This window comes from Panicum virgatum, chromosome 4N (genome assembly GCF_016808335.1).
Source record: "Panicum virgatum strain AP13 chromosome 4N, P.virgatum_v5, whole genome shotgun sequence".
Taxonomy (NCBI): domain Eukaryota; kingdom Viridiplantae; phylum Streptophyta; class Magnoliopsida; order Poales; family Poaceae; genus Panicum; species Panicum virgatum.
In genome coordinates this window covers 35,996,665-36,023,316 of record NC_053148.1, presented here as the reverse complement: position 1 = coordinate 36,023,316, position 26,652 = coordinate 35,996,665, and the positions used below count along the sequence as shown (strand labels likewise).

The 26,652-nt window shown below is 43.9% G+C and overlaps 2 protein-coding genes and 1 long non-coding RNA gene across 18 annotated transcripts in view; 1 reads left to right on the top strand and 2 right to left on the bottom strand.

Moving 5' to 3' along the window:
* LOC120670792 (disease resistance protein RGA2-like) overlaps nt 1-17,912 on the bottom strand; it is a 29,082-nt gene extending 11,170 nt beyond the window's left edge. For 8 of the 16 annotated variants that reach the window (XR_005673374.1, XR_005673373.1, XR_005673375.1 and 5 more), the window contains exons 1-3: nt 11,710-11,861; nt 7,523-8,625; nt 3,654-7,421 (exon numbers count right to left, since the gene is read on the bottom strand). Coding sequence is in view for 7 of the 16 variants with exons in the window: in XM_039950948.1 (XP_039806882.1) it covers nt 3,654-4,073; nt 5,300-5,485; nt 7,271-7,421; nt 7,523-7,745; nt 7,817-8,078; nt 8,343-8,444 (1,344 nt within the window). In the remaining 9 variants the exon portion in view is untranslated. Of the gene's footprint in view, nt 1-3,653; nt 7,422-7,522; nt 8,626-8,722; nt 8,830-11,709; nt 11,862-13,755; nt 13,809-17,848 lie in introns of those variants that run through there. The other 8 variants (XM_039950948.1, XM_039950950.1, XR_005673376.1 and 5 more) reach the window with 8 other exon arrangements.
* Nucleotides 17,913-21,454: 3,542 nt separating this feature from the next.
* LOC120670790 lies at nt 21,455-23,233 on the bottom strand. The gene is made up of 2 exons (XR_005673370.1): nt 23,093-23,233; nt 21,455-23,022 (listed from the first exon to the last, which is right to left on the bottom strand). It is a non-coding gene; the product is annotated as an uncharacterized LOC120670790 (long non-coding RNA).
* On the top strand, nt 21,988-23,729 carry LOC120670789. Its single transcript, XM_039950936.1, has 3 exons — nt 21,988-22,574; nt 22,643-22,916; nt 23,074-23,729. The coding sequence occupies exons 1-3, from the start codon at nt 22,077-22,079 to the stop codon at nt 23,436-23,438; spliced, it is 1,137 nt and encodes a 378-aa protein (XP_039806870.1). The 5' UTR covers nt 21,988-22,076; the 3' UTR covers nt 23,439-23,729.
* The last annotated feature ends 2,923 nt before the right edge of the window (nt 23,730-26,652 follow it).

The following is a 26,652-nucleotide window of genomic DNA, read 5'->3' as shown; positions in this document are numbered from 1 at the left end:
TAACCACGTGACGTGTGCATTAGATGTACCTTGCAAGGTTAAGAAACTCGATTCAAATCGTCCGCTTCTCACGGCCAATGAGACTGCTTGACCTTTTTACCACATAGAGTAAGAAGTAGAATATGGATGACGATCTATATGGCTGAATGATGAAAGATAATTGTTTTTCCATCATGTATGCTATTGGATAGTTGCTTATTTAACTGAATTAGAATCGGGAGGCTAAAATCGGAAATTAAAGATCTACTTTTAGTTGCTTTTCGGCAAAACAAACCCCTCAAGCCAAAAGTTTTGCATGTCAAGATAGTGGGCTAAGTATACCCATTGTCGGGTAAGCCTTGCAAAGTATTAGTATACTCAGCCTTACTTGTGGCTCTGTTTTCAGGCAATACTTTTGAGGATATGATCGCTAACTTGGCTTGGCCGTGTTCTCTGCCTCCTGGTTGGTCGGTGGAGTGGGATACGACCCCGACTAACGATGACAATGCCGAGTGATATCATGTACATGTTTCATCATGATATCTTGTATCGTCGAGTAGAACTATCGTTTATTTTTTCCGCTGCAGTTGAACTCTAAAGTACTCGATGCCTCTGAAGTACTCGATTTATGAATTTGAAGTCGGTTTGTAATATTATTTCGGTACCAGACTCTATGTTGTAAAATTTGTGAAATGTTGTAATCTCTTTGTGCGGATTTTATGTATGCTTTGTTCGATCCTAGTTCAGGTGGTTTTATCGGGATACTATCCGACAGACTGCCCAGTTACTCCTTTTGAAGTGCGAGTTAGCCCTGATTGTCTTTATGGTGTTGGTTAGTACACTTGACCAGATTAATTTGGATGGTTCAGCCACAACTAGACTCACGAGAATGTTTACCACCCCAAAAGTAGGGTGACGACAATAAAACATCGACACTCGCCTCCCTCCAAGCTGGCCTTGGCCCTCAACCTCCCTTATCACGGTTGTCCTTGTCCTATAGATCCCCCTCATCTCCCTCCCTTGGACGTCCAGAAAAGCCCTGCCTCACCATTGCATGAAATGGCAACCAATCCATCACCCATGGGCACTCTAGAATCTACCGCCACTGCCTCTTCTACTGTTCAATAGTTTGTGGCTTCGGTCAGCGTGGTCATTGTCATCTCTATCAGAGGAAGATAAGCATGGCCATGACCCCTACATCAACGAGGACTAATTAAGCTGTCATCCCCTCGAGTGAGGACTACTGAGGACAAGGATTTCATTCATATGCTCGAGGGCTCGCTGTAGTGTCCAAATGAGGACAGCAGGGTCAACAGCCCTGAGGCCCTTGCCTGGCTCCGATCTGGCGATGGTTCGGACTCATCCTCCCTCCTACTGCCCAGGTGGTTCTGGGTAGATAAACCATTTACCTAGACGGTTGAGATAAAAACTACGGGAGCTTATGGTAGAAAGAGGTTTCAGTTCAGTTGTACACACAGGGTTGAACTTGCGTATTCTTCTATGGGCCGGCATTTTTTTTCTCTCACCTAGCCACAACTACCAGCAATCGGATATTCGGATCACCTAGGGTGTATTTGGTTCATGGGATGAGGGGATCATCAATTTTATTTTTTTTATTTTTATGTGTTTGGTTGGTGGATAAGGTGCGGAAGGATGGCTCTCATGTGAGAATATTCCGCTAGCCAGATGCTGGTTACACAAAATTAATGGAATACAACCATCCCACCTGCGAGGATGACAGTGGGCCAAGCAATGTCCTAAAGTGGGATGAAGCCATCCCATCCTACCTTAGAGCATCTCCAGTCGGGCCTGGAAAATAAAGCCCCTACATTCGATTTTAGGAGCTGGCCTGCAAGAAATGAGGGCCCAAAATGAGCCTCAACTCCAGTCGGGCCTGCAAAAGAGGCCCCTATTCCTCTCGGCGATGCTGCTCCGGCAGTGGCCGTCCTCCCAGATGCATCGGAGCAGGATGCGCATGGCGGCCAGCCTCTCGTCCAGCACCTGCTCGGCTCCCAGGCTCGCGGCCACACTCCGGATGAACCTCTCCAACAGGAGCGCGGACCTTGGCACCGGCGCCGTGGAGCTGTCCCTGTCCCTGTCCGTGCCGCCGCCGCCCTCCTCGGCGAGGACCTGGCTAGGAGGATCACCGACGCGGCCTTGGGGTTGGTGCACATCCTGAGCGGGTCCTCGTCGCCGCGGTGGATGGTGGACACGAGCGCCTCCGCCATGTCCATCTCGACGAGCTGCTCCGGCGTGGGCGCGAGGAGGCAGATGAGCACCACGGCCTCCACCAGGCCCTTCTTGAAGAGGGCCACCAGACAGTCGACGTCGAAGTCGACCCTGGTCGACCCTGGTGAGCGTCTGCACGACGGCATCGTCCCGGGAGGCGAGCTCGGCGAGGAGGAAGACGGTGACCTGCAGCACCTGGGCGCTGACCGAGTTGAAGTGGATCTCGACGAAGCCGTTGATGACGGCGGGCCTGGCGAGCGAGGCGAGGACGGCCTGCTCGGCGCCGGCCTCCCGCCAGAGGCGCTCGATCTTGAGCACCAACTTCTCGGACTCGGCCGGCTCCTCGGACGTGTAGAGGCATGACACGACGGCGCGGAGCTCGCCGACGGCGGTCTCGAGGGTGGCCTGCGCGATGATGCTGGTGGGCGAGGGCGCGCTGTGCTCCTCTCTCTCGACTCTCTCCCCAATAGATCTCTCGCGGCGGAGCAGGGCGGCGCCGCCGGCCCGACCTGCATCAACGGCATGGAGGAGCAGGGGCAGCGCCGCCGGGCCGGCCTGCGGCGGTGGCGTGGAGGAGTGGGCGGCGCCGAGCAGCACGGGGTGCACCACTTCCACAAAGATCCGTCTCCTCCACTCGCAGGCACCGGAGCTTGGGGCCGGCGACGTGGGCGCCAGAGCTTGAGGCCGGTGGCGGGGGTGCTGCAGCTTGGGGATAGTGACCGGTGGCGGGGGTGCTGCAAGAGCGCGGTGCCGGCAGCGGGGGCTCTGGAGCACGGGGCCGGCAGCGGGGGCTCTAGAGAGCATGGCCGGCGGCTCGATCGCCGGAGCTCGAGGCCGGCGGTGCGGGCGTAGGAGGTCGTGCTGGGGAAGCGGCGCGGGAGCCGGAGTGCCGGGTGCATCGGGTCGGCGTGGCACCCGGCGCGCCATGGACCCGTGGCGGGCGCTGCTTTCCGGCCGGCCGTCCACCGCCGCGAGGAAGATGGAGCTTCCCCGGCGGGCGCGGCGAAGAACGGCGACGGCGGGCGGAGGAGGCCGGCTGTGCGAGTAGGGGTGGGGGGGAGGAGCGCCATGGAGGCTCGCCGGCAGGGGGGGCTCGCGGCGCAGCTCGCCCGCGGAGGAGCAGCTCGCCGGCAGGGGAGGGAGCGCTGGGCGGAGTTGGAGGCGCGGCGGCCGGCGCGCCGCTGGGTGGCGCGTGGGGGCGGTCCGGAGCGTAGGAGATGGGAGGCTCCTATTCCTAGGGACTTGGGGTGCTAATTTGAGAGTCCATCTAAAATAGGAGCCCATCTAGGAGGCTTGCTGGAGTTTGTTTTCTCCCTAAACTCTCAAAATTTAGAGTAGGGGCCCAAATGAGAGCCTGGGCTGGAGTTGCTCTTACCCTCTAACCAAATACTAACTTTGCTACTAGTTACTGGCAGAATTTATGGAGTTAATTCAAGGGAACTCACCTCAGTTGTAGAGTTTCCTGCTACAGGCGGTTCAGCGTAGAAAGCCATCAGTTTCACCTGTTGGGCTACACGGCCATCGTTATGGGCTTCCGTAAAGAAAGTGTTATAGCTGTCTGCAGCATCACAAGTTCCATACTGTACACCCTCATCGACCGCTATGATACTCTCAAGAGTGAAGTACCCATTGCAGTTTTCCGGTGCCTTCTGGGCGGACGTGGTGGTCACAGCAAGAGCGCAGCTGGACATTGGAGGTACCATACCACCACGTGGACTCAAGAAATACTCTGAATTCATGGTGAGCAGCCTAAATGCAACTCGGGCAGCAGTATTGTTTGTTAGACGCAGCAAGGACGAGATTGTCAAATTGCTTGGGTTCAACTGGAACTGGAGGTCGACTGACTGGACGCTGAGGAGGGCGCTCTGCAATGAACAGAAAGAGATTAGAATGCCATTAAGTTTCACATGTAAAAGAATAAAAAAGAATGCAATTGATCATAATGCAAAATTTAATTAGTAACAAAATATAGTTGAACATTTTAGTTGAACCTTTATTTCCTGTTAGATAATAATCAGCCCAATTCTAACTATGTTATTTTAGACATGTTCACCACAATCAGAGAGTATGATGATCACGCTACCATTCAGTTAATGATATGATAGCTCTTCTAATACAAGTCTCAGAAGTCTAGGACAACTTATATTCCACATATAGTGCAGAAGTCTAAAGCTACGTATATATAGGCCACATTATCATTAGCAGGTTCAGGCAACAAAAAAATTGCCAATTAATTATTACTCTTGAATCACTGGAGGCATTTATATTGTGGAATAACATCCCTAATGAGCCGGGGGAAATACAGCGAGGATATTTTTTTCTTTTCTTTTTTTTTCACTGGGAGGGGCAACGGTGCCAACCCCGGGGCTCGAACCCGGGTTGCCGGCGTGGGAGGGGGCTCAAGGAGCCACTCGAGCTCACCCCCTCTTTGTATACAGCGAGGATATGACTGTACATTTTTTTTTCCTGAGAACTATAGGGTTGTAATATTCACCAGTCTTTACTAACAAAAGTGCATTTATAATATTCACACAAAACAAAATGGCAATAATGAAAGATAAATTATGATTTAACCATGTCTTTGGGATCCCTGATACGTTATATGCACTGAGCATTAATCTTTATATTAGCCTGCATGGTGGATACTATTACCACCATAGGCATAACTGTGGATCTATAAGTATGTTCATTTCCTTAACATCCACAAGTATATATGAGATAAGGGAAGGATATGTTTAAATTCTGAAGAAACCCTAGAACTCCACATATATACAAACATGCCTCTCCATTGGCGTGACAAAATATAAGGTGGGATGAGGCACAACACACGGACGATAGCCCATCCCAACTCTCATCTGAAGCCAGAATAAACACATCTCACAAGGACTATTGGCTTAGCAGTTCATTTTAATCCGTATATACAATATAATCCTATCACAAACATAACACATGGCTATATTATCCTTGCTACAGGAAGCCCAGACCTGTATGAATTGTGTGCTTGATTGGTGTCCCTTAAAATCCCTATAATTATTATACCTCCATAATATTGACTTTATAAATAGTAAAAAAAAATAATGGTATTAGTTACCTTGCCAATCTCGTTTTCAATCTCATCCAGCTGTTGAACGACATTTGCTATATTTGGCCTTTTATCCTTGTCAGACTCCATGCATTTCAATGCGATGTCAATGCATGTATTTACCTGTTGGCAATATGCTTCTAGTGATGAACCGCTCCATGCTTTCTGCAACCTAATCTTCCAATTGGCTTGTAGCTGTAAAATCACAATGCAGAAGCTGTACTGTGACACTATAATTGTAAAATATAACATACTATGGTCACGATGTTGGATGCTTTTAAGTACTATATATTGAACTTACAGCATGGTAGGATTGGGATAAGGGCATGAGAAGGGCTATCAAGCCGTTTGTACTGTAAATGTGACTCAAATCCTACTCGTCTTAGGACTCAAACAAATGTGTTATTAGAATTGCTAATCGTACTAGCGTGTGACACCTACTCCTACTAGGATCTAAGGCCATGGAGGGGACTATATACACCAAGGTGTAGAGGCCGTTGGACATATCAAGCCAGCTCAAGGTTTCATCAAGTCTTCAGTACCGCAGAAGGATCAATACCAATGGGACATTACAAAACGTTGGGACAAAAAGACATCTAAGATAGCGGTACTGCAGGTGGCTATCATTCTGACTGTTGGACACAAGCCCTCCAAAATCACTACTTAGTCGTGAATCATTCTATCTGGCCTTAGTCTAATCTCATTGTGAAGTGTTGAAAAAGAATGCAGACGTTTTATATGTAATGCGATTTGTCAAATATTCACAATCAATTGGTGTCCTTTGAGAGATGAGCCTTCTTTGCAAGCTTTTATTGTACAATGTGAACTAATACATCTTTAAGCAACATGAATCCGTCTGGTTTACATTGTGAACTCAGATGTGAATCCTTTAATCGGTCTAGAATGTGAAGCAGACATTTTCGGTACCCACTTCCTAGGCTCACCGGTGATAGCAAGGATTTTCCTTGCTGGCATAGGCCCTGACGCCGCCCACCTGCCACCAAATGCTCTATCTCCCCTGTCAACCATTCCCAACCCTCTAGATCTTTTCCATGTATCAAAATGCCACACCTATATGGCTATACCTATCTTTCTATTACTAATTAGAGGCCCCTTTTATAGCCTCCACGCTAGTCCTCAGAAAGCACGCTAAAAAAAAGATAAATCTTAAAAATTCTCATAAAAATTAGAAACATCCGGTCATCAATCTAGTAGTTTGAATCATCATAGCCATTGGATCTATTATGTTTTCTAAAAAATAACCCACCTTTACCATTATGGAAAATAAGCTAAAATAACCCCCTAAACTTTATTTAAATTACCCACCTATGTCATTATAAAAAATAACTTAAAATGGCACCCTAAATTTACATACAAATCACGTATGTTTTTATAATAAAATAGCCTAAAGTAACTCCTAAATCTGAATCTAAATTACCTCACTACTAAAAAATCCTAAAGTACACCAATATATATGTGATTCTATATTACCTAATTTTATCATTGTTAATATAAAAAAATAGTAACTTAAGGTATATATGCATGATGTGTGTCACCATGTACACCATGATATATGCATGGATGAAATGATGAGAATGACGATTTCTATAATTAAACACATAGGTTAATCTAAGGGTTCAATTAAATCTATATGGAAGCACAATGCAAATAAAAAAACAATAATTGTGGATGAAAAATTGTAATTACTAATTAAAGTTATCACATTCAAGTAAAAGATAAGTACATATATGTATGTGTATTGTATCTATTTCTATAAGTACTGTGTTATAATATTTAACAGATAAAATAACACTTCATGGTTAAAAAAATTGATTATTAGCTATGAGGCCTAATTATTTTATCTAAAATTTTAATATTTATGTCTCTCAAATTATTAGCCCGTGCGGGAGCATGGGTTGATAGACTAGTATGATAATAATAGTGATCATTGATCTAGATTAAGAAACATAGATTTCTTACCTGACCCGTAAATTCTTTGGGACTAATGTCGCCAATTCTGGTGCGGGCTGTAGGCCCTGCTATTATCTCCAGGATTACAACACCTAAGCTGAATATGTCAAACTTTGTTGAGCGAATATTGTTGCCCACATATTCCGGTGGCATGTATCCTCTGCAGGGCATCATAAATGTAGCACAAACAATGAACAAGCTGTAGGTATATTTCGATCAGCCTCATAGAAAAGAAGATGCATTCCTAGGAGTTGAACTTACAGTGTTCCATGTATACCGTCAGTGCTCCTAGTTTGCTCCAAGATCTTGGACAAACCAAAATCAGCAAGTTTTGGCACCATATTTCTATCAAGCAATATATTCCCAGGTTTGAGATCCAAATGGTAGATAGGATTTTTTAACCCAATGTGAAGGTATTTTAAACCCTCGCAAGTCCCCTTAATGATATTATAGCGTGTGTGCCAGTCAATTCCATGCCATTCATCTGCACAAGTGAATCCAGTTTTATGAAGTGGGCCAAACTAGTAAAAAAAAAAAGATGAAGCATCAGCATACCAGATAGATGGTTTTGAAGGCTCCCATTGTGCAAATACTCAAAGCAGAGTGCTCTATATATCTTTTCACCAAGTACCGGTACTCCCTCGTGCTCTATATATTCACGATGAGTTTCATAACAGTAGCCAATTAACCGTACAATGTTTGGATGAGTGAGAATTCTAAGCTTATGAAACTCATCTTCGAAACGTGTGTCGTCAAGTCCTGGGTCCTTATCTCTAAGCATCTTCACAGCAATCTCTTCACCATTTTTGTGTACCCCCTATTCATGATATATCATAAGTACTTGACTGACGAAATGTTAGTTAGTGCTGTTCCTCTGTAGTTTGCTGTGACATATTGGTACAACTGAATATGGTCATGGTGCGCCAACATAAATAGGAAGGGGGGGGGGGGGGTGGTTCGTATTTGACCATCATGCTGTTATGGGCAAACCATGGGGTGCAGCCGTGCAGGAGGTGTATAGTTTGGAGGACACACTAAACTGAGAATAAGCTGGGGTTTATACATATGCTGACAATCTTACCCTGTAAACTGTTCCAAATGCGCCTTGGCCAAGTTTTCGCTCCTCAGAGAATTTATCTGTAATTTGTTCTAATAGTCGGAATGTAAGATCTGGATGCTCCATTGTTGCATATAATGTAAACTGCTGCCCTTCTTGTTTGGTGCTGCTCTGCAATATAGCTAATTAAATCAAGAACATGCTAATCTTATACGAAGAAACGAGTAGTAGCGTTTCACCTACATCAACAGCTGCTTGCTCAATCTCCTTCACCTGTGTTACTATCTGGGGTGATCATTCAAAGCTCCTGCAGTCATATCATGGATAAATTAAAGAGAATAGCAGAGACCGGTTTATTGCAAACACAAGTGGATTTTATTTCCTGATGGATACAATCACCATACGATTGTAGTGTCCTCTAGGACGTTTTAGCAGTTGGAAGCAATGTATTGGATAGCAAAAACGCGTCCATCGACATCCCAAAATAGTAGGAAACTAGGAACAGAATCACCTGACAGTGATGCTCGATCGTTATTACAAAATTTTGCAGCTTGAATAAATGCAAGCAGTAGCAAACACTTCTTTTGGCCCAATGCAACAGGGTGTGGATGCTCACAGGACACGTGCACACAGAGCGCGTGAATGATAGCGGGTGGAGCGCGGCACTCCTTGTCAAGGATGGAAATGTGAAAATGGATATGCGAATTATCCGAATTCGTATCAGCTAAAAATGTTAATACGGTATCCATATTCCGAATTGAATATGGTACTAAAATGGATATATCAGAATATGATTTTCATTACTTTTTCTATCCGATTCCACATACGTATTCGCAAATATCCGACAATATCCGTATTTGAATACCATATAAAACTATCTAAAAGTTATCTCTATGACTAATAACAAATGATATTAATATTACTAATGATACTACATCATTGAAACTATTAAAAAACCTATCTCTATAACTGATGATATTAATTTTAATATTACTAATAATAGTACATCGTTTAAAACTTCTTAAAAATTCTCTCTATGGCTAATGATATTAATTTAATATTACTAATATTGTATTAAAATTATTTAAAAGTTATCTTTTTGAGTAATTATCAATGATATTAGTTTAATATTACTAATAACATATAAAGATTAATGTTAATTAATTTAAATTTAATATGGCTAATCATATTAATTTACAATTTTTTACTTTATGTATTTATGATGAAATTACTCTTTATATAATTTGGGTATTTGTTTCTTGATAAATACTTATATATTTATTGTATTATTTATTTGTTTTTATTAATTATATATATTTAATTATTGAAATAGTTATTGGTAAAATGTTTTCACAAGATATGTTATTTGTTTGTATACTCGTGCTTAAGGATATTCACTTTGAGTTAAATTGAGTAAATATCCGATGGTAAATCCGAATCTAAGCCATCCGTTTTGCATCTGCGTTCGAGAATATCCGAATTCGTATTCGTATTTGATTTAAATTATGGCAAAACAGCTATCCGGATCCGATTCCACCGAATCCTATCCGAATTCCATCCCTACTTCTTGATGGTCATGAGTGATGAGTTGATGGCAATGGTCAGGATGGCGACAGCAGACCTACGGTGGACAAGCCCCTAGGCAGCAATGACAGTGATGAATAGTGGCGCCGGCGGTAAAGATAGAAACCGGCCAGAAGGCCAATTTGTTGAGATGACACTACCAGAAAAAGGCTCATTCGTCTCTGGCTATTTGTACCGGTCATTCTTTGGGCCGGCACTAAACTTGCCCCGATGCCATTTTAATACTGGGTCCAAATTTGAAAGCCCTCAGAGCCAATTTAGTACCGGGCCAAGCCACCGTCCGGTACTAAATGTCGCATTTTAGTACCGATCGGTGTTACCGGCCGGTACTAAAATGGCACATTCATTTAGTACCGGCCGGTAACACCGGCCGGTACTAAAATGCGACATTTAGTACCGGCCGGTGGATTGGCTCGGTACTAAATGGTTCTCTAGGGGTTACTTCAAAAGGAATGCATCTCCCATCCAGTCACAAGTGATGCATAGGTGGGATGGCAAGGAAGGCTCGCGCGAGGCTGGAGGTCGTGAGTTCGATTCCCACGGACCGCGCACGCGCATATTACGCGTGAAATTCGCGTGACTTGTGACTTGGGACGATGCGCGTGTGCGGGGCCTCCTAGCTGCTCATCCCTTTTTTCCTTTAATTTTTGGGTGCAAAACCGTTTAGTACCGGTCGGTAACACGGACCGGTACTAAACGGTCACTTTAGTACCGGGCGTTTTGACCGGTACTAAATGGCACGCCATTTAGTACCAACCAAGCGGTACCGGTCAGCCGCCCGGTACTAAACGGGGGTTGCTGACCGGTACAAATGTTAGATTTTCTAGCAGTGTGAGTCCCGTTTCGTGGTCGCAAACCACCAAATAATTCTCCATTTTCATGAAAGAACACGAATGATCTTTTAAGAACTACAAATCCTAGAATTTAAGTAAAAGCAAACAAAAAAGTAGATGCATGCAAAATTTGATTGGATTGAGGGAGTTCAGTCGGCCTTAACCCTAAGTATAAATAATAGGGCAACCGGTCTAAGTTAATTTTGGAAGAAATCCAACTCGAATCAGAGTAAATCAAGCTCCATTCGGCCTGGTCGCGGACGCAGACTCAAGACTTTCGGGAGCACCAAACTATCCGCTGGGTGGTTACCTTAGGCACCATATTATCTATTAAGTTCAAACCTAGCAATCTTTGTGCCCTTAATCAGTTTTCAATTTCTAAGCCACCCTTGTATGGGATGCACCTTCACCAACTTTTCACTCATCACCCAAGAACATCATTGATTATTTACCTTAAAAATTATGCTAGGGCTACTAGATTTCAAATAATTTGGGTCATGCCATTGGGTCAGGAACTTGTTTGAGTCGATCTTGTCACCTCAATGGTTTAAGCCTAACAACGTAGTCTAAATATTTAGCTTGAATTGCAAGTTCTATGCCACCGGCAATGGCGCAAGACTAACAAGTTTTGAACTATAGTAGCATGAGCCTAATTTTTAAAATATAGTTGGCATTTCTCCACATGAAAACTGATCTAGTGGCATAAATCTAGCTGTCCTGTGTACACATGCATGTTCAATGAACTTATATGATTGAGTGTTATAAGTCTCGAGTCAGAATCCTAAAACACGTTTTATATTTTTAAGGTTAATTAATAGCGCAACCAAATCCTTAAAGTCTTAAAATTCACACAAGTTGGAAGACGCAGATGGGAAAAATAAATAATACTTAATCCTTAAAGTTTTATGAGTTTTTCTTTGGGCAAATTGTTGGGAAAGCAGTAAGAAATAATAAGTTCTGATGAACAGACCGACCTGAATAAGACCTTCTTGGAGGGCCTGGAGGCTGGTGAGAGGCAAAGCTGCCGATGGAAGACGAGGATAAAGCAAGCGAGCCGAGTGACCAGGGGAGAGGAATGGACCGTGGGTGTAGATAAAGGCAGGTGCAGGGACAAAGCATCCTGCTGTGCAATACATGATGTTGACTTGACTGTGGTTGTAGACTGATTAAAGCAGCTGCAAGGACGACAAAGCATCCGGTTCTGGTGGCAAGCCGTGGTGTTGATTTGACCGCAACCTTTGGACGCCGAACGAGCGTTGGCCGAACGACAACGCGTCGTGGAATTGTGGCCAAACGCGGCGGAAAAGTGAATTTTACAGCGTGCTATGCGGATGGAATCTATACTAGGAACATATATGGATCAGTGCTTGTTTGTCTTTTGCAGATATATTTTCTTTATATAACACTTTTTCTTTTCATGGGTCACATACAATGGAGAGAATCTGTTTTTAAAAAAATTTACCAGAGCACTGCTCGTCATGTAAAAATTCAAATGGACATCCACTCTGACCGTGTGCTCAAACGTAGATGAGACTACCGAGCAAATTCACGTACACACTCACATCCATACACACCCGCTTGGTCCCGCGGTGCGACACCCACGCTGCTTACGGGAATCGAACGCGGGCTGGTAGCGCTCCACTGAGCGTAGCTACTACCACCGAGCCCTCGGCTGGTTTTGTAGCACAGGTATTGTAGTCAATTTCGACCATTAATTAGGATATTAAATAAAAAAATTTAAAAAATTAACTTAATAATCTCTGCGCTACTCCGCGAGACCAATCTAATTAAGGTTTTTGACCGGTACTAAATGCGCGTGTGCGGGGCCTCCTAGCTGCTCATCCCTTTTTTCCTTTAATTTTTGCGTGCAAAACCGTTTAGTACTGGTCGGTAACACAGACCGGTACTAAACGGTCACTTTAGTACCGGGCGTTTTGACTGGTACTAAATGGCACGCCATTTAGTACCGACCAAGCGGTACCGGTCAGCCGCCCGGTACTAAACGGGGGTTGCTGAACGGTACAAATGTTAGATTTTCTAGCAGTGTGAGTCCCATTTTCGTGGTCGCAAACCACCAAAGAATTCTCCATTTTCATGAAAGAACACGAATGATCTTTTAAGAACTACAAATCCTAGAATTTAAGTAAAAGCAAAAAAATAAGTAGATGCATGCAAAATTTGATTGGATTGAGGGAGTTCAGTCGGCCTTAACCCTAAGTATAAATAATAGGGCAACCGGTCTAAGTTAATTTTGGAAGAAATCTAACTCGAATCAGAGTAAATCAAGCTCGATTCGGCCTGGCCGCGGACGCAGACTCAAGACTTTCGGGAGCACCAAACTATCCGCTGGGTGGTTACCCTAGGCACCATATTATCTATTAAGTTCAAACCTAGCAATCTTTGTGCCCTTAATCAGTTTTCAATTTCTAAGCCACCCTTGTATGGGATGCACCTTCACCAACTTTTCACTCATCACCCAAGAACATCATTGATTATTTACCTTAAAAATTATGCTAGGGCTATTAGATTTCAAATAATTTGGGTCATGCCATTGGGTCAGGAACTTGTTTGACTCGATCTTGTCACCTCAATGGTTTAAGCCTAACAACATAGTCTAAATATTTAGCTTGAATTGCTAGTTCTATGCCACCGGCAATGGCGCAAGACTAACAAGTTTTGAACTATAGTAGCATGAGCCTAATTTTTAAAATATAGTTGGCATTTCTCCACATGAAAACTGATCTAGTGGCATAAATCTAGCTGTCCCGTGTACACATGCATGTTCAAAGAACTTATATGATTGAGTGTTATAAGTCTCGAGTCAGAATCCTAAAACACGTTTTATATCTTTAAGGTTAATTAATAGGGCAACCAAATCCTTAAAGTCTTAAAGTTCACACAAGTTGGAAGGCGCAGATGGGAAAAATAAAGAATTCTTAATCCTTAAAGTTTTATGAGTTTTTTTGGGCAAATTGTTGGGAAAGCAGTAAGAAATAATAAGTTCTGATGAACAGACCGACCTGAATAAGACCTTCTTGGAGGGCCTGGAGGCTGGTGAGAGGCAAAGCTGCCGATGGAAGACGAGGATAAAGCAAGCGAGAGGAGTGACCAGGGGAGAGGAATGGACCGTGGGTGTAGATAAAGGCAGGTGCAGGGACAAAGCATCCTGCTGTGCAATACATGATGTTGACTTGACTGTGGTTGTAGACTGATTAAAGCAGCTGCAAGGACGACAAAGCATCCGGTTCTGGTGGCAAGCCATGGTGTTGATTTGACCGCAACCTTTGGACGCCGAACGAGCGTTGGCCGAACGACAACGCGTCGTGGAATTGTGGCCAAACGCGGCGGAAAAGTGAATTTTACAGCGTGCTATGCGGATGGAATCTATACTAGGAACATATATGGATCAGTGCTTGTTTGTCTTTTGCAGATATATTTTCTTTATATAACACTTTTTCTTTTCATGGGTCACATACAATGGAGGGAATCTGTTTTTAAAAAAATTTACCAGAGCACTGCCCGTCATGTAAAAATTCAAATGGACATCCACTCTGACCGTGTGCTCAAACGTAGATGAGACTACCGAGCAAATTCACGTACACACTCACATCCATACACACCCGCTTGGTCCCGCGGTGCGACACCCACGCTGCTTACGGGAATCGAACGCGGGCTGGTAGCGCTCCACTGAGCGTAGCTACAACCACCGAGCCCTCGGCTGGTTTTGTAGCACAGGTATTGTAGTCAATTTCGACCATTAATTAGGATATTAAATAAAAATAATTTAAAAAATTAACTTAATAATCTCTGCGCTACTTCGCGAGACCAATCTAATTAAGGTTTTTGACCGGTACTAAATGCGCGTGTGCGGGGCCTCCTAGCTGCTCATGCCTTTTTTCCTTTAATTTTTGGGTGCAAAACCGTTTAGTACCGGTCGGTAACACAGACCGGTACTAAACGGTTACTTTAGTACCGGGCGTTTTGACTGGTACTAAATGGCACGCCATTTAGTACCGACCAAGCGGTACCGGTCAGCCGCCCGGTACTAAACGGGGGTTGCTGAACGGTACAAATGTTAGATTTTCTAGCAGTGTGAGTCCCATTTTCGTGGTCGCAAACCACCAAAGAATTCTCCATTTTCATGAAAGAACACGAATGATCTTTTAAGAACTACAAATCCTAGAATTTAAGTAAAAGCAAAAAAATAAGTAGATGCATGCAAAATTTGATTGGATTGAGGGAGTTCAGTCGGCCTTAACCCTAAGTATAAATAATAGGGCAACCGGTCTAAGTTAATTTTGGAAGAAATCTAACTCGAATCAGAGTAAATCAAGCTCGATTCGGCCTGGCCGCGGACGCAGACTCAAGACTTTCGGGAGCACCAAACTATCCGCTGAGTGGTTACCCTAGGCACCATATTATCTATTAAGTTCAAACCTAGCAATCTTTGTGCCCTTAATCAGTTTTCAATTTCTAAGCCACCCTTGTATGGGATGCACCTTCACCAACTTTTCACTCATCACCCAAGAACATCATTGATTATTTACCTTAAAATTTATGCTAGGGCTATTAGATTTCAAATAATTTGGGTCATGCCATTGGGTCAGGAACTTGTTTGACTCGATCTTGTCACCTCAATGGTTTAAGCCTAACAACGTAGTCTAAATATTTAGCTTGAATTGCTAGTTCTATGCCACCGGCAATGGCGCAAGACTAACAAGTTTTGAACTATAGTAGCATGAGCCTAATTTTTAAAATATAGTTGGCATTTCTCCACATGAAAACTGATCTAGTGGCATAAATCTAGCTGTCCCGTGTACACATGCATGTTCAAAGAACTTATATGATTGAGTGTTATAAGTCTCGAGTCAGAATCCTAAAACACGTTTTATATCTTTAAGGTTAATTAATAGGGCAACCAAATCCTTAAAGTCTTAAAGTTCACACAAGTTGGAAGGCGCAGATGGGAAAAGTAAAGAATTCTTAATCCTTAAAGTTTTATGAGTTTTTTTGGACAAATTGTTGGGAAAGCAGTAAGAAATAATAAGTTCTGATGAACAGACCGACCTGAATAAGACCTTCTTGGAGGGCCTGGAGGCTGGTGAGAGGCAAAGCTGCCGATGGAAGACGAGGATAAAGCAAGCGAGCCGAGTGACCAGGGGAGAGGAATGGACTGTGGGTGTAGATAAAGGCAGGTGCAGGGACAAAGCATCCTGCTGTGCAATACATGATGTTGACTTGACTGTGGTTGTAGACTGATTAAAGCAGCTGCAAGGACGACAAAGCATCCGGTTCTGGTGGCAAGCTGTGGTGTTGATTTGACCGCAACCTTTGGACGCCGAACGAGCGTTGGCCGAACGACAACGCGTCGTGGAATTGTGGCCAAACGCGGCGGAAAAGTGATTTTTATAGCGTGCTATGCGGATGGAATCTATACTAGGAACATATATGGATCAGTGCTTGTTTGTCTTTTGCAGATATATTTTCTTTATATAACACTTTTTCTTTTCATGGGTCACATACAATGGAGGGAATCTGTTTTTAAAAAAATTTACCAGAGCACTGCCAGTCATTTAAAAATTCAAATGGACATCCACTCTGACCGTGTGCTCAAACGTAGATGAGACTACCGAGCAAATTCACGTACACACTCACAACCATACACACCCGCTTGGTCCCGCGGTGCGACACCCACGCTGCTTACGGGAATCGAACGCGGGCTGGTAGCGCTCCACTGAGCGTAGCTACTACCACCGAGCCCTCGGCTGGTTTTGTAGCACAGGTATTGTAGTCAATTTTAACCATTAATTAGGATATTAAATAAAAATAATTTAAAAAATTAACTTAATAATCTCTGCGCTACTCCGCGAGACCAATCTAATTAAGATTTTTGACCGGTACTAAATGCACGTGTGCGGGGCCTCCTAGCTGCTCATCCCTTTTTTCCTTTAATTTTTGGGTGCAAAACCGTTTAGTACCGGTCGGTAACACGGACCGGTACTAAACGGTTACTTTAGTACCGGGCGTTTTGACCGGTACTAAATGGCACGCCATTTAGTACTGACCAAGCGGTACCGGTCAGCCGCCCGGTACTAAACGGGGGTTGCTGACCGGTACAAATGTTAGATTTTCTAGCAGTGTGAGTCCCGTTTCGTGGTCGCAAACCACCAAAGAATTCTCCATTTTCATGAAAGAACACGAATGATCTTTTAAGAACTACAAATCCTAGAATTTAAGTAAAAGCAAAAAAAAAAGTAGATGCATGCAAAATTTCATTGGATTGAGGGAGTTCAGTAGGCCTTAACCCTAGGTATAAATAATAGGGCAACCGGTTTAAGTTAATTTTGTAAGAAATACAACTGGAATCAGAGTAACTCAAGCTCGATGCGGCCTGGCCGCGGACGCAGACTCAAGTCTTTCGGGAGCACCAAACTATCCGCTGGGTGGTTACCCTAGGCACCATATTATCTATTAAGTTCAAACCTAGCAATCTTTGTGCCCTTAATCAGTTTTCAATTTCTAAGGCACCCTTGTATGGGATGCACCTTCACCAACTTTTCACTCATCACCCAAGAACATCATTGATTATTTACCTTAAAAATTATGCTAGGGCTACTAGATTTCAAATAATTTGGGTCATGCCATTGGGTCAGGAACTTGTTTGACTCGATCTTATCACCTCAATGGTTTAAGCCTAACAACGTAGTCTAAATATTTAGCTTGAATTGCTAGTTCTATGCCACTGGCAATGGCGCAAGACTAACAAGTTTTGAACTATGGTAGCGTGAGCCTAATTTTTAAAATATAGTTGGCATTTCTCCACATGAAAACTGATCTAGTGGCATAAATCTAGCTGTCCCGTGTACACATTCATGTTCAATGAACTTATATGATTGAGTGTTATAAGTCTCGAGTCAGAATCCTGAAACACGTTTTATATCTTTAAGGTTAATTAATAGCGCAACCAAATCCTTTAAGTCTTAAAATTCACACAAGTTGGAAGGCGCAGATGGGAAAAATAAAGGATACTTCATCCTTAAAGTTTTATGAGTTTTTTTGGGCAAATTGTTGGGAAAGCAGTAAGAAATAATAAGTTCTGATGAACAGACCGACCTGAATAAGACCTTCTTGGAGGGCTTGGAGGCTGGTGAGAGGCAAAGCTGCCGATGGAAGACGAGGATAAAGCAAGCGAGGGGAGTGACCAGGGGAGAGGAATGGACCGTGGGTGTAGATAAAGGCAGGTGCAGGGACAAAGCATCCTGCTGTGCAATACATGATGTTGACTTGGGCTGTAGACTGATTAAAGCAGCTGCAAGGACGACAAAGCATCCGGTTCTGGTGGCAAGCCGTGGTGTTGATTTGACCGCAACCTTTGGACGCCGAACGAGCGTTGGCCAAACGACAATGCGTCGTGGAATTGTGGCCAAACACGGCAGAAAAGTGAATTTTACAGCGTGCTATGCGGATGGAATCTATACTAGGAACATATATGGATCAGTGCTTGTTTGTCTTTTGCAGATATATTTTCTTTATATAACACTTTTTCTTTTCATGGGTCACATACAATGGAGGGAATCTGTTTTTAAAAAAATTTACCAGAGTACTGCCCGTCATGAAAAAATTCAAATGGACATCCACTCTGACCGTGTGCTCAAACGTAGATGAGACTACCGAGCAAATTCACGTACACACTCACATCCATACACACCCGCTTGGTCCTGCGGTGCGACACCCACGCTGCTTACGGGAATCGAACGCGGGCTGGTAGCGCTCCACTGAGCGTAGCTACAACCACCGAGCCCTCGGCTGGTTTTGTAGCACAGGTATTGTAGTCAATTTTGACCATTAATTAGGATATTAGATAAAAATAATTTAAAAAATTAACTTAATAATCTCTGCGCTACTTCGCGAGACCAATCTAATTAAGGTTTTTGACCGGTACTAAATGCGCGTGTGCGGGGCCTCCTAGCTGCTCATCCCTTTTTTCCTTTAATTTTTGGGTGCAAAACCGTTTAGTACCGGTCGGTAACACAGACCGGTACTAAACGGTCACTTTAGTACCGGGCGTTTTGACTGGTACTAAATGGCACACCATTTAGTACCGACCAAGCGGTACCGGTCAGCCGCCCGGTACTAAACGGGGGTTGCTGAACGGTACAAATGTTAGATTTTCTAGCAGTGTGAGTCCCATTTCGTGGTCGCAAACCACCAAAGAATTCTCCATTTTCATGAAAGAACACGAATGATCTTTTAAGAACTACAAATCCTAGAATTTAAGTAAAAGCAAAAAAATAAGTAGATGCATGCAAAATTTGATTGGATTGAGGGAGTTCAGTCGGCCTTAACCCTAAGTATAAATAATAGGGCAACCGGTCTAAGTTAATTTTGGAAGAAATCTAACTCGAATCAGAGTAAATCAAGCTCGATTCGGCCTGGCCGCGGACGCAGACTCAAGACTTTCGGGAGCACCAAACTATCCGCTGGGTGGTTACCCTAGGCACCATATTATCTATTAAGTTCAAACCTAGCAATCTTTGTGCCCTTAATCAGTTTTCAATTTCTAAGCCACCCTTGTATGGGATGCACCTTCACCAACTTTTCACTCATCACCCAAGAACATCATTGATTATTTACCTTAAAAATTATGCTAGGGCCATTAGATTTCAAATAATTTGGGTCATGCCATTGGGTCAGGAACTTGTTTGACTCGATCTTGTCACCTCAATGGTTTAAGCCTAACAACGTAGTCTAAATATTTAGCTTGAATTGCTAGTTCTATGCCACCGGCAATGGCGCAAGACTAACAAGTTTTGAACTATAGTAGCATGAGCCTAATTTTTAAAATATAGTTGGCATTTCTCCACATGAAAACTGATCTAGTGGCATAAATCTAGCTGTCCCGTGTACACATGCATGTTCAAAGAACTTATATGATTGAGTGTTATAAGTCTCGAGTCAGAATCCTAAAACACGTTTTATATCTTTAAGGTTAATTAATAGGGCAACCAAATCCTTAAAGTCTTAAAGTTCACACAAGTTGGAAGGCGCAGATGGGAAAAGTAAAGAATTCTTAATCCTTAAAGTTTTATGAGTTTTTTTGGACAAATTGTTGGGAAAGCAGTAAGAAATAATAAGTTCTGATGAACAGACCGACCTGAATAAGACCTTCTTGGAGGGCCTGGAGGCTGGTGAGAGGCAAAGCTGCCGATGGAAGACGAGGATAAAGCAAGCGAGCCGAGTGACCAGGGGAGAGGAATGGACTGTGGGTGTAGATAAAGGCAGGTGCAGGGACAAAGCATCCTGCTGTGCAATACATGATGTTGACTTGACTGTGGTTGTAGACTGATTAAAGCAGCTGCAAGGACGACAAAGCATCCGGTTCTGGTGGCAAGCTGTGGTGTTGATTTGACCGCAACCTTTGGACGCCGAACGAGCGTTGGCCGAACGACAACGCGTCGTGGAATTAAACGCGGCGGAAAAGTGATTTTTATAGCGTGCTATGCGGATGGAATCTATACTAGGAACATATATGGATCAGTGCTTGTTTGTCTTTTGCAGATATATTTTCTTTATATAACACTTTTTCTTTTCATGGGTCACATACAATGGAGGGAATCTGTTTTTAAAAAAATTTACCAGAGCACTGCGCGTCATGTAAAAATTCAAATGGACATCCACTCTGACCGTGTGCTCAAACGTAGATGAGACTACCGAGCAAATTCACGTACACACTCACATCCATACACACCCGCTTGGTCCCGCGGTGCGACACCCACGCTGCTTACGGGAATCGAACGCGGGCTGGTAGCGCTCCACTGAGCGTAGCTACTACCACCATATAAAAATTTTTTAGCACTAGTTTGGGTACTACGAACCAAACAACGCCCTAACCATGGATAAGGACATAAAGTTGTTTCGATTGTTGTGTGATGGTACATAAAGTTCATCGGTTTTGGTGCAAAAGATGCAAAAAGTTCATCGGTTTTGGCAACCTAACATGCGGTTAAAGGCCCCATTAGATTCGTCTCGCGATTTGCACGTGGGGTTGTGGAGGTGGTTTTTGAATTAGACTTTATTTATTACTCTAAACTTCTGGTCAGAGATGAAAAAAAATTTCACGTAATTTTTTTCGGGCCAAACCAAACACGGCTTTTATGACTCTAGACTCACCGTCCCTTATTTTCTGCTTGCCACACGTGGGCCAGTAGAGCTGTACCTCATCTCTTTCTTTTTTCAACTAATAATGCTACACATTCTCTCTCAATGTTCACCGTCCATTTAAACTGGCCAGTACACTACCCGTGCTAACGCTTCGGTAATAGTTTAAAAGATAGATTAAAATAGGTGCTAAAATTTATAATTTTGCTGAGAATAATATCTTCTAAAATGGCACTACTACTTGCAGAAATTGACATGTAATGTGATGCAAATTATTACAGTTATTGGTTTAAGGAGCAATACAGACAGGAACATCTCAAAGAAGTTGACAATAGACACATTATCTTTTTCAGCAATTCAGGAGATTATATGTTGGTGTTTAACCGCTAAGCGCATCGAGGCATACCCCCGAACTGGTAGGATTTAGGCAGGGGCTCACCGAGATCTGAACTCGAAGGTGCAAGGAACAAGAAACTTTAGACAAGTTCATGTCGCCGTGCAAGGAACACGAAACTTTAGACAAGTTCATGTCGCCGAGAGCATAATACCCTACGTCATGTGTGTTGGTTTGTATTGCCTTAGAGATTGCATGTTTTGGAGGGGTCCCTGGCCGCCCTTATATAGTCTCGGGGATAGGGTTATATGAAAATCCTAGCCGAATACTAACCTGAAGTCCTACTCGAGCTGAGTCGAATAGTTTCCCTCGTATGTCGACTAGTTCTACGCCTAATCGGGTAGTTACAAGAGGATAAGGTACATGTCATGTGCTATCCCTTACTCTAGAACATTCTACGCTTGTGAGCAGTCCCGCTGTCCTGGGTCTGACAAGCCCCCGAGCTCTTCGTAGTCAAGTACTGCAGGCGTCGAGTACTTCTGAAGTCATCTTCGAGTGCTTCTGGAGTCCTTCGGGTGCTTCGAATAGTCTTCCGAGTACTTCTTTGGCTGCGTCGAGGCTATGAGGTGCTCAAGCCCTAAATCATCTTCTTTTGTATGGTGCGCGATGAACTCGCGCTCCATATGGAGTAGCCCCCGAGCCTTAGGTTGAATCGAATAATCAGGCTGACGGTCAAATCAGTCTTCAATCATTATCTTCCAAATCTTTACTTATCTTTCAATTTGAAAAACAAGCCACTTATGTTGCCTTGATTCGTCGTTCATTCTTGTGTGTACGCTTGATTTTGCTATGAGCATGTACAGCGTAGCAGCTGAATTAGGATTGGGTAAGCCTGCACAGGCCCTCGCTTCGCCAGCCCCCAGGCCTGCACCAGCCACAGGAGTACCCACGACGCAGTCTCTAGCTGAAGTAGATCAGATTCTGCCTGAGGCTTCTGCTGAGGAGACTCCTGGAACTGGAGCAGATCGAGGTGACCAAGGAGGGGCACCAGCAGCGCCTGAAGGTGATGATGCTCTGATTGATGCATCAGAGATCTCAGTAGGTGAGCCAATTCTGTGGCCTTTTTCAGATTGCCATCTCCCAATAGCTCGACTCGTTAACACTGATGGAGTAGAAATTGTAGCCATGCAGCAATCAATATCTGAAAAGCAAGGTGCTGCAAGTGCTGAAGAAATTCTGGAGCGTCTGCCAAAGATATATGCAAATCTGAATGAAGACTCTATGCTGCTGGCGGAAAAAATGAAGTTATTTCAAGATAATATAAAGGAATGTCAGACATTTTTAACCGTAAGTGCCTTTCATCGAGTACTTATCTTGTGTTTGGCACCGTAGTTCATATGTCCTCGTGTGTGCAGGAACTTGCCAACCAGTCAACTGTGAAGTCCCAGAAGCTAAAAGAAGTTGAAGAAGGGCTCCAGCTGATGGTCGACAAGAAAAGCCAGCTTAAGGAGAAGACCCAAGAGGTCGATGACTTGTGGAACAAACATGACACGATCGAGTTTGAGCGCCGCCAGGAGAAGGAGCTGCTGAAGAAAGAGATAGAGTCCCTGGCAAAGGACAACAAAGCTCTCAAAGAGAGAAATCAGTCTTTGCAAGAGAAAAACAAGTCGATTGTGAAGAATCATAAAGGTAACTCCTTTAGCTTGCTAGCCCTTGACTGTAGTCGAGTAGCAACCTGTACATCTGTCTTGGTACTTATACTTGTCGCAACCACGCAGAGCTAAAAAAGTTGTAACTAAAAAAGAACCGGTGACTAACTTAAAGATTCTTGTGTACCGTTGCCCAGGTGAAGTAGAGAGGCTTACCAAGATCATGGAGCATGCAGATGTGCAGCTGGTGCAGTGCATGCAGCAGATCAAAAACTTGGTAGCTGAAAAAGATATCTGCAACAAGGAACTTGCCGACTTGAAGACTGCTGCACAGGCAGTGGTCGACATGGTGGATCCTCCTGAGGGGAGTGTTGAAGAGGGTAGGACTTTGTTGGAGCGACTGCAGGCAGCTCCACAAAAGATCACCAACTCTCGGAGACCACCAGGCAGTATCGCATGTTTTAGGTTTAGTCAAATCTTATTGGCCAGAGGCGAACTTGAAGCCACTTGGAGAAGGTATGCCCCTCGAGTGCGACGAAGAGAAGTTTGCTACTCTTATTGAGGAGGTGAAGCATGTGGCCGACAAGATTGTTGATGCCTTAGAGCAAGGTGCTGAGGCATGAACTGATGGAATTTGGGCTAGGCCCATGAACAATTTCAGAAATTCCAAATAAATCTCAAAGACCCATGGTGCATGAAGGAAGTGAGCTAGGGTGCAAACCTTTAATCCCACATTGCTAGGGGAAGTTGAGGAGGTCCTATGGATCTCCTATATATCTAACCCATAGGCTACCATCAGAGTACACATCAACTCAAGCTAAAGTTACAAAACTGAGCTAGGGTTACAAACCTAGAGTTTTGCCTCTTTCTCGCTGCTGCGCCACCATCATAGTCTAATCCATCCCAAACGACGGCGTGCACCGGCGAATAGGAGAGCAGGTCTCCGGAACCGCTCGCTCTTGTGATCTTGTACCAGGAGAGGGCGAATAAGGTTTTTGGGAAGCGCTGAGTGCGACTGCTCATCTTCTTCGCCACGGCTCGTCCTCCATCCAAGTCAGGAGTTGCGGCGTACCGTCGTCTGCAACGCCGATTGCTGCGCTCCGTTCGACGCACCATCTTTGTCTCGTCTGCGCCTTTCGTCTTCCCGGCGGCTCCCGCATAGTACGCATTTTGTGATCAGATCTATTTCATAATCATGTTTTCTAAGATCATGTTTATGATATACGTATTTTCTAGTATGTTAGAGTCATGCATGCTAGGTTTAATTCTCGTCATGATAAATCTAGTTCGGAATTTAAACTTACAGTTGTCTATTTCTCCAACAATCCAAAAACCTTATTATAGGCAATCTGTTGATTTAACAATGGCTGGTTTCGCTGAGTCACTGAGGCCAGAAAAGTTTACTGGCGTGAACTTTAAGATCTGGAAGTCCAAGGTTCGCCTCTGGTTTACTGCTATGCACATCTGGGACATGAGACTTGGCAAGCGTGAGGGCGTACTTACTGCTGAAGAGCAGAAGAAGTACGATGAGGCCAACAATCTCTTTGTTGGATGTATCATTAACAATCTATCAGACGGATGAGTCCGTGTGTACATTGATGAGACAGAGGCGAAGACGCTGTGGGATGCTCTGGTTGCAAAGTATGATGCAACAGATGCGGGTAATGAACTGTATCTCGTGGAGAGTTTCCATGACTACAGGATGGTGAATAACCGTTCTGTGGTGGAACAGGCGCATGAGGTGCAGTGCATTGTCAAGGATCTTGATCTCCTTAAGTGTTCTATTCCCGACAAGTTTGTGGCTGGATGCATTATTGCAAAGTTGCCTTCCCAGTGGAGGAACTTCGCCACAACTCTGAAACACAAGAGACAGGAGATATCAGTTGAAAATCTGATAGCGACTCTTGATGTTGAGGAGAAGGCTCGGAAGAAGGACGTGCCTGAGAAAGAAGATCAAGGTCAGTCCAGCGCCAACCTGGTCCAGAAGTTCCCACGTGGCAAGAACAAAGGGAACAACAAGCCTAACAAGACCACTACCTTCAAGAAGAAGAACAAGGCTTTGGAAAAGTGCTATGCATGTGGTAAGCTTGGACACTTCTCCAAGGAGTGCCCAGATCGGGCAGACCGCAGGGCCAAGAAAGCAAATGAGTCCAAGGATGCCAACATGGTGACCATGAGCAACACTGGAGATGGGTACGGTAATTTACCTACAGTTCTTTCAGTTTTTCAATCCACGAGTTGGTGGCTTGATACGGGTGCTAATGTTCATGTGTGTGCTGACATCTCTATGTTTTCTTCTTACCAGACCGTCCGGGACTTCTCCGTGCTAATGGGGAATGGCTCACATGCTTCTGTTCATGGTGTTGGCACGGTAGATCTGAAGTTTACTTCGGGGAAGATCGTGCAGCTGAGGAACGTGCAGCATGTGCCCACTATCAATAAGAATCTGGTCAGCGGGTCAGTCCTATGCAAGGACGGGTTTAAGGTAGTGTTAGAGTCCAATAAGTTTGTCGTGTCGAAACATGGACAATTTGTTGGTAAAGGCTATGATTGCGGTGGCTTGTTCCGCTTTTTTCTTGCTGATTTTTGTAATAAGTCGGTGAACCATATTTGTGGCAACGTTAGCCATGATGCGAGTGTTTGGCATTCATGTTTGTGTCATGTTAATTTTGGTTTGATATCTCGGCTTTCCAGCATGTGTTTAATTCCGAAATTCTCCATTGCCAAAGGTTCTAAGTGCCATAGTTGTGTGCAATCAAAGCAACCTCGGATGCCTCACAAGGCTGCTGAGGAAAGACAATTGGCACCTCTAGAACTCATACATTCTGATCTATGTGAGATGAATGGTGTGTTGACAAAAGGTGGGAAAAGATATTTCATGACGTTAATTGGCGATGCGACTAGATTTTGCTATGTTTATTTGTTGCGAACTAAGGACAAAGCGTTAGACTACTTTAAAATCTATAAAGCTAAAGTTGAGAATCAACTAGAGAGAAAGATCAAGCGTCTAAGGTCAGATCGTGGTGGCAAGTATTTTCCCAAAATATTTGATGAATTCTGTGAGGAGCATGGAATTATTCATGAGAGGACGCCTCCCTATTCTCCCGAATCAAACGGGATTGCCTAGAGGAAAAACCGCACGGTGACTGACTTGGTTAACTCCATGTTAGACACAGTTAGTCTTTCTAAGGCATGGTGGGGGGAGGCTGTATTGACTTTGTGTCATGTCTTGAATAAAGTTCCAAACAAGAATCAAGATCAAACTCAATATGAGATGTGGAATGGGAGAAAACCATCACTTTCTTATCTGCGCACGTGGGGGTGCTTAGCGAAAGTTAATGTACCTATTCCAAAGAAGCGCAAGTTGGGACCTAAGATAGTGGATTGTGTCTTTCTAGGATATGCTCAGAGGAGCATTGCTTATAGATTCTTAGTGGTTAAATCTGAGATACCAGATGTGCATGTTGATACTATTATGGAATCTCGTGATGCAACATTTTTTGAGAATATTTTTCCTATGAAAGATATGCATAGCAATTCTAGATTTTCGACAGAGATAACTCCTCAACCTGCATCACCTATCGAGTCTTCTGAACAATCCGATGAACATGAGCATGTCCTAGAGAAGGATGACAGTGAAGCTCCTAAAAGGAGCAAGAGACAAAGGATTGTAAAATCCTTTGGTGACGATTTCACTGTGTACCTTGTGAACAATACTCCCACGTCCATTGCAGAGGCATATGCATCTTCAGATGCAGATGATTGGAAAGAAGCAA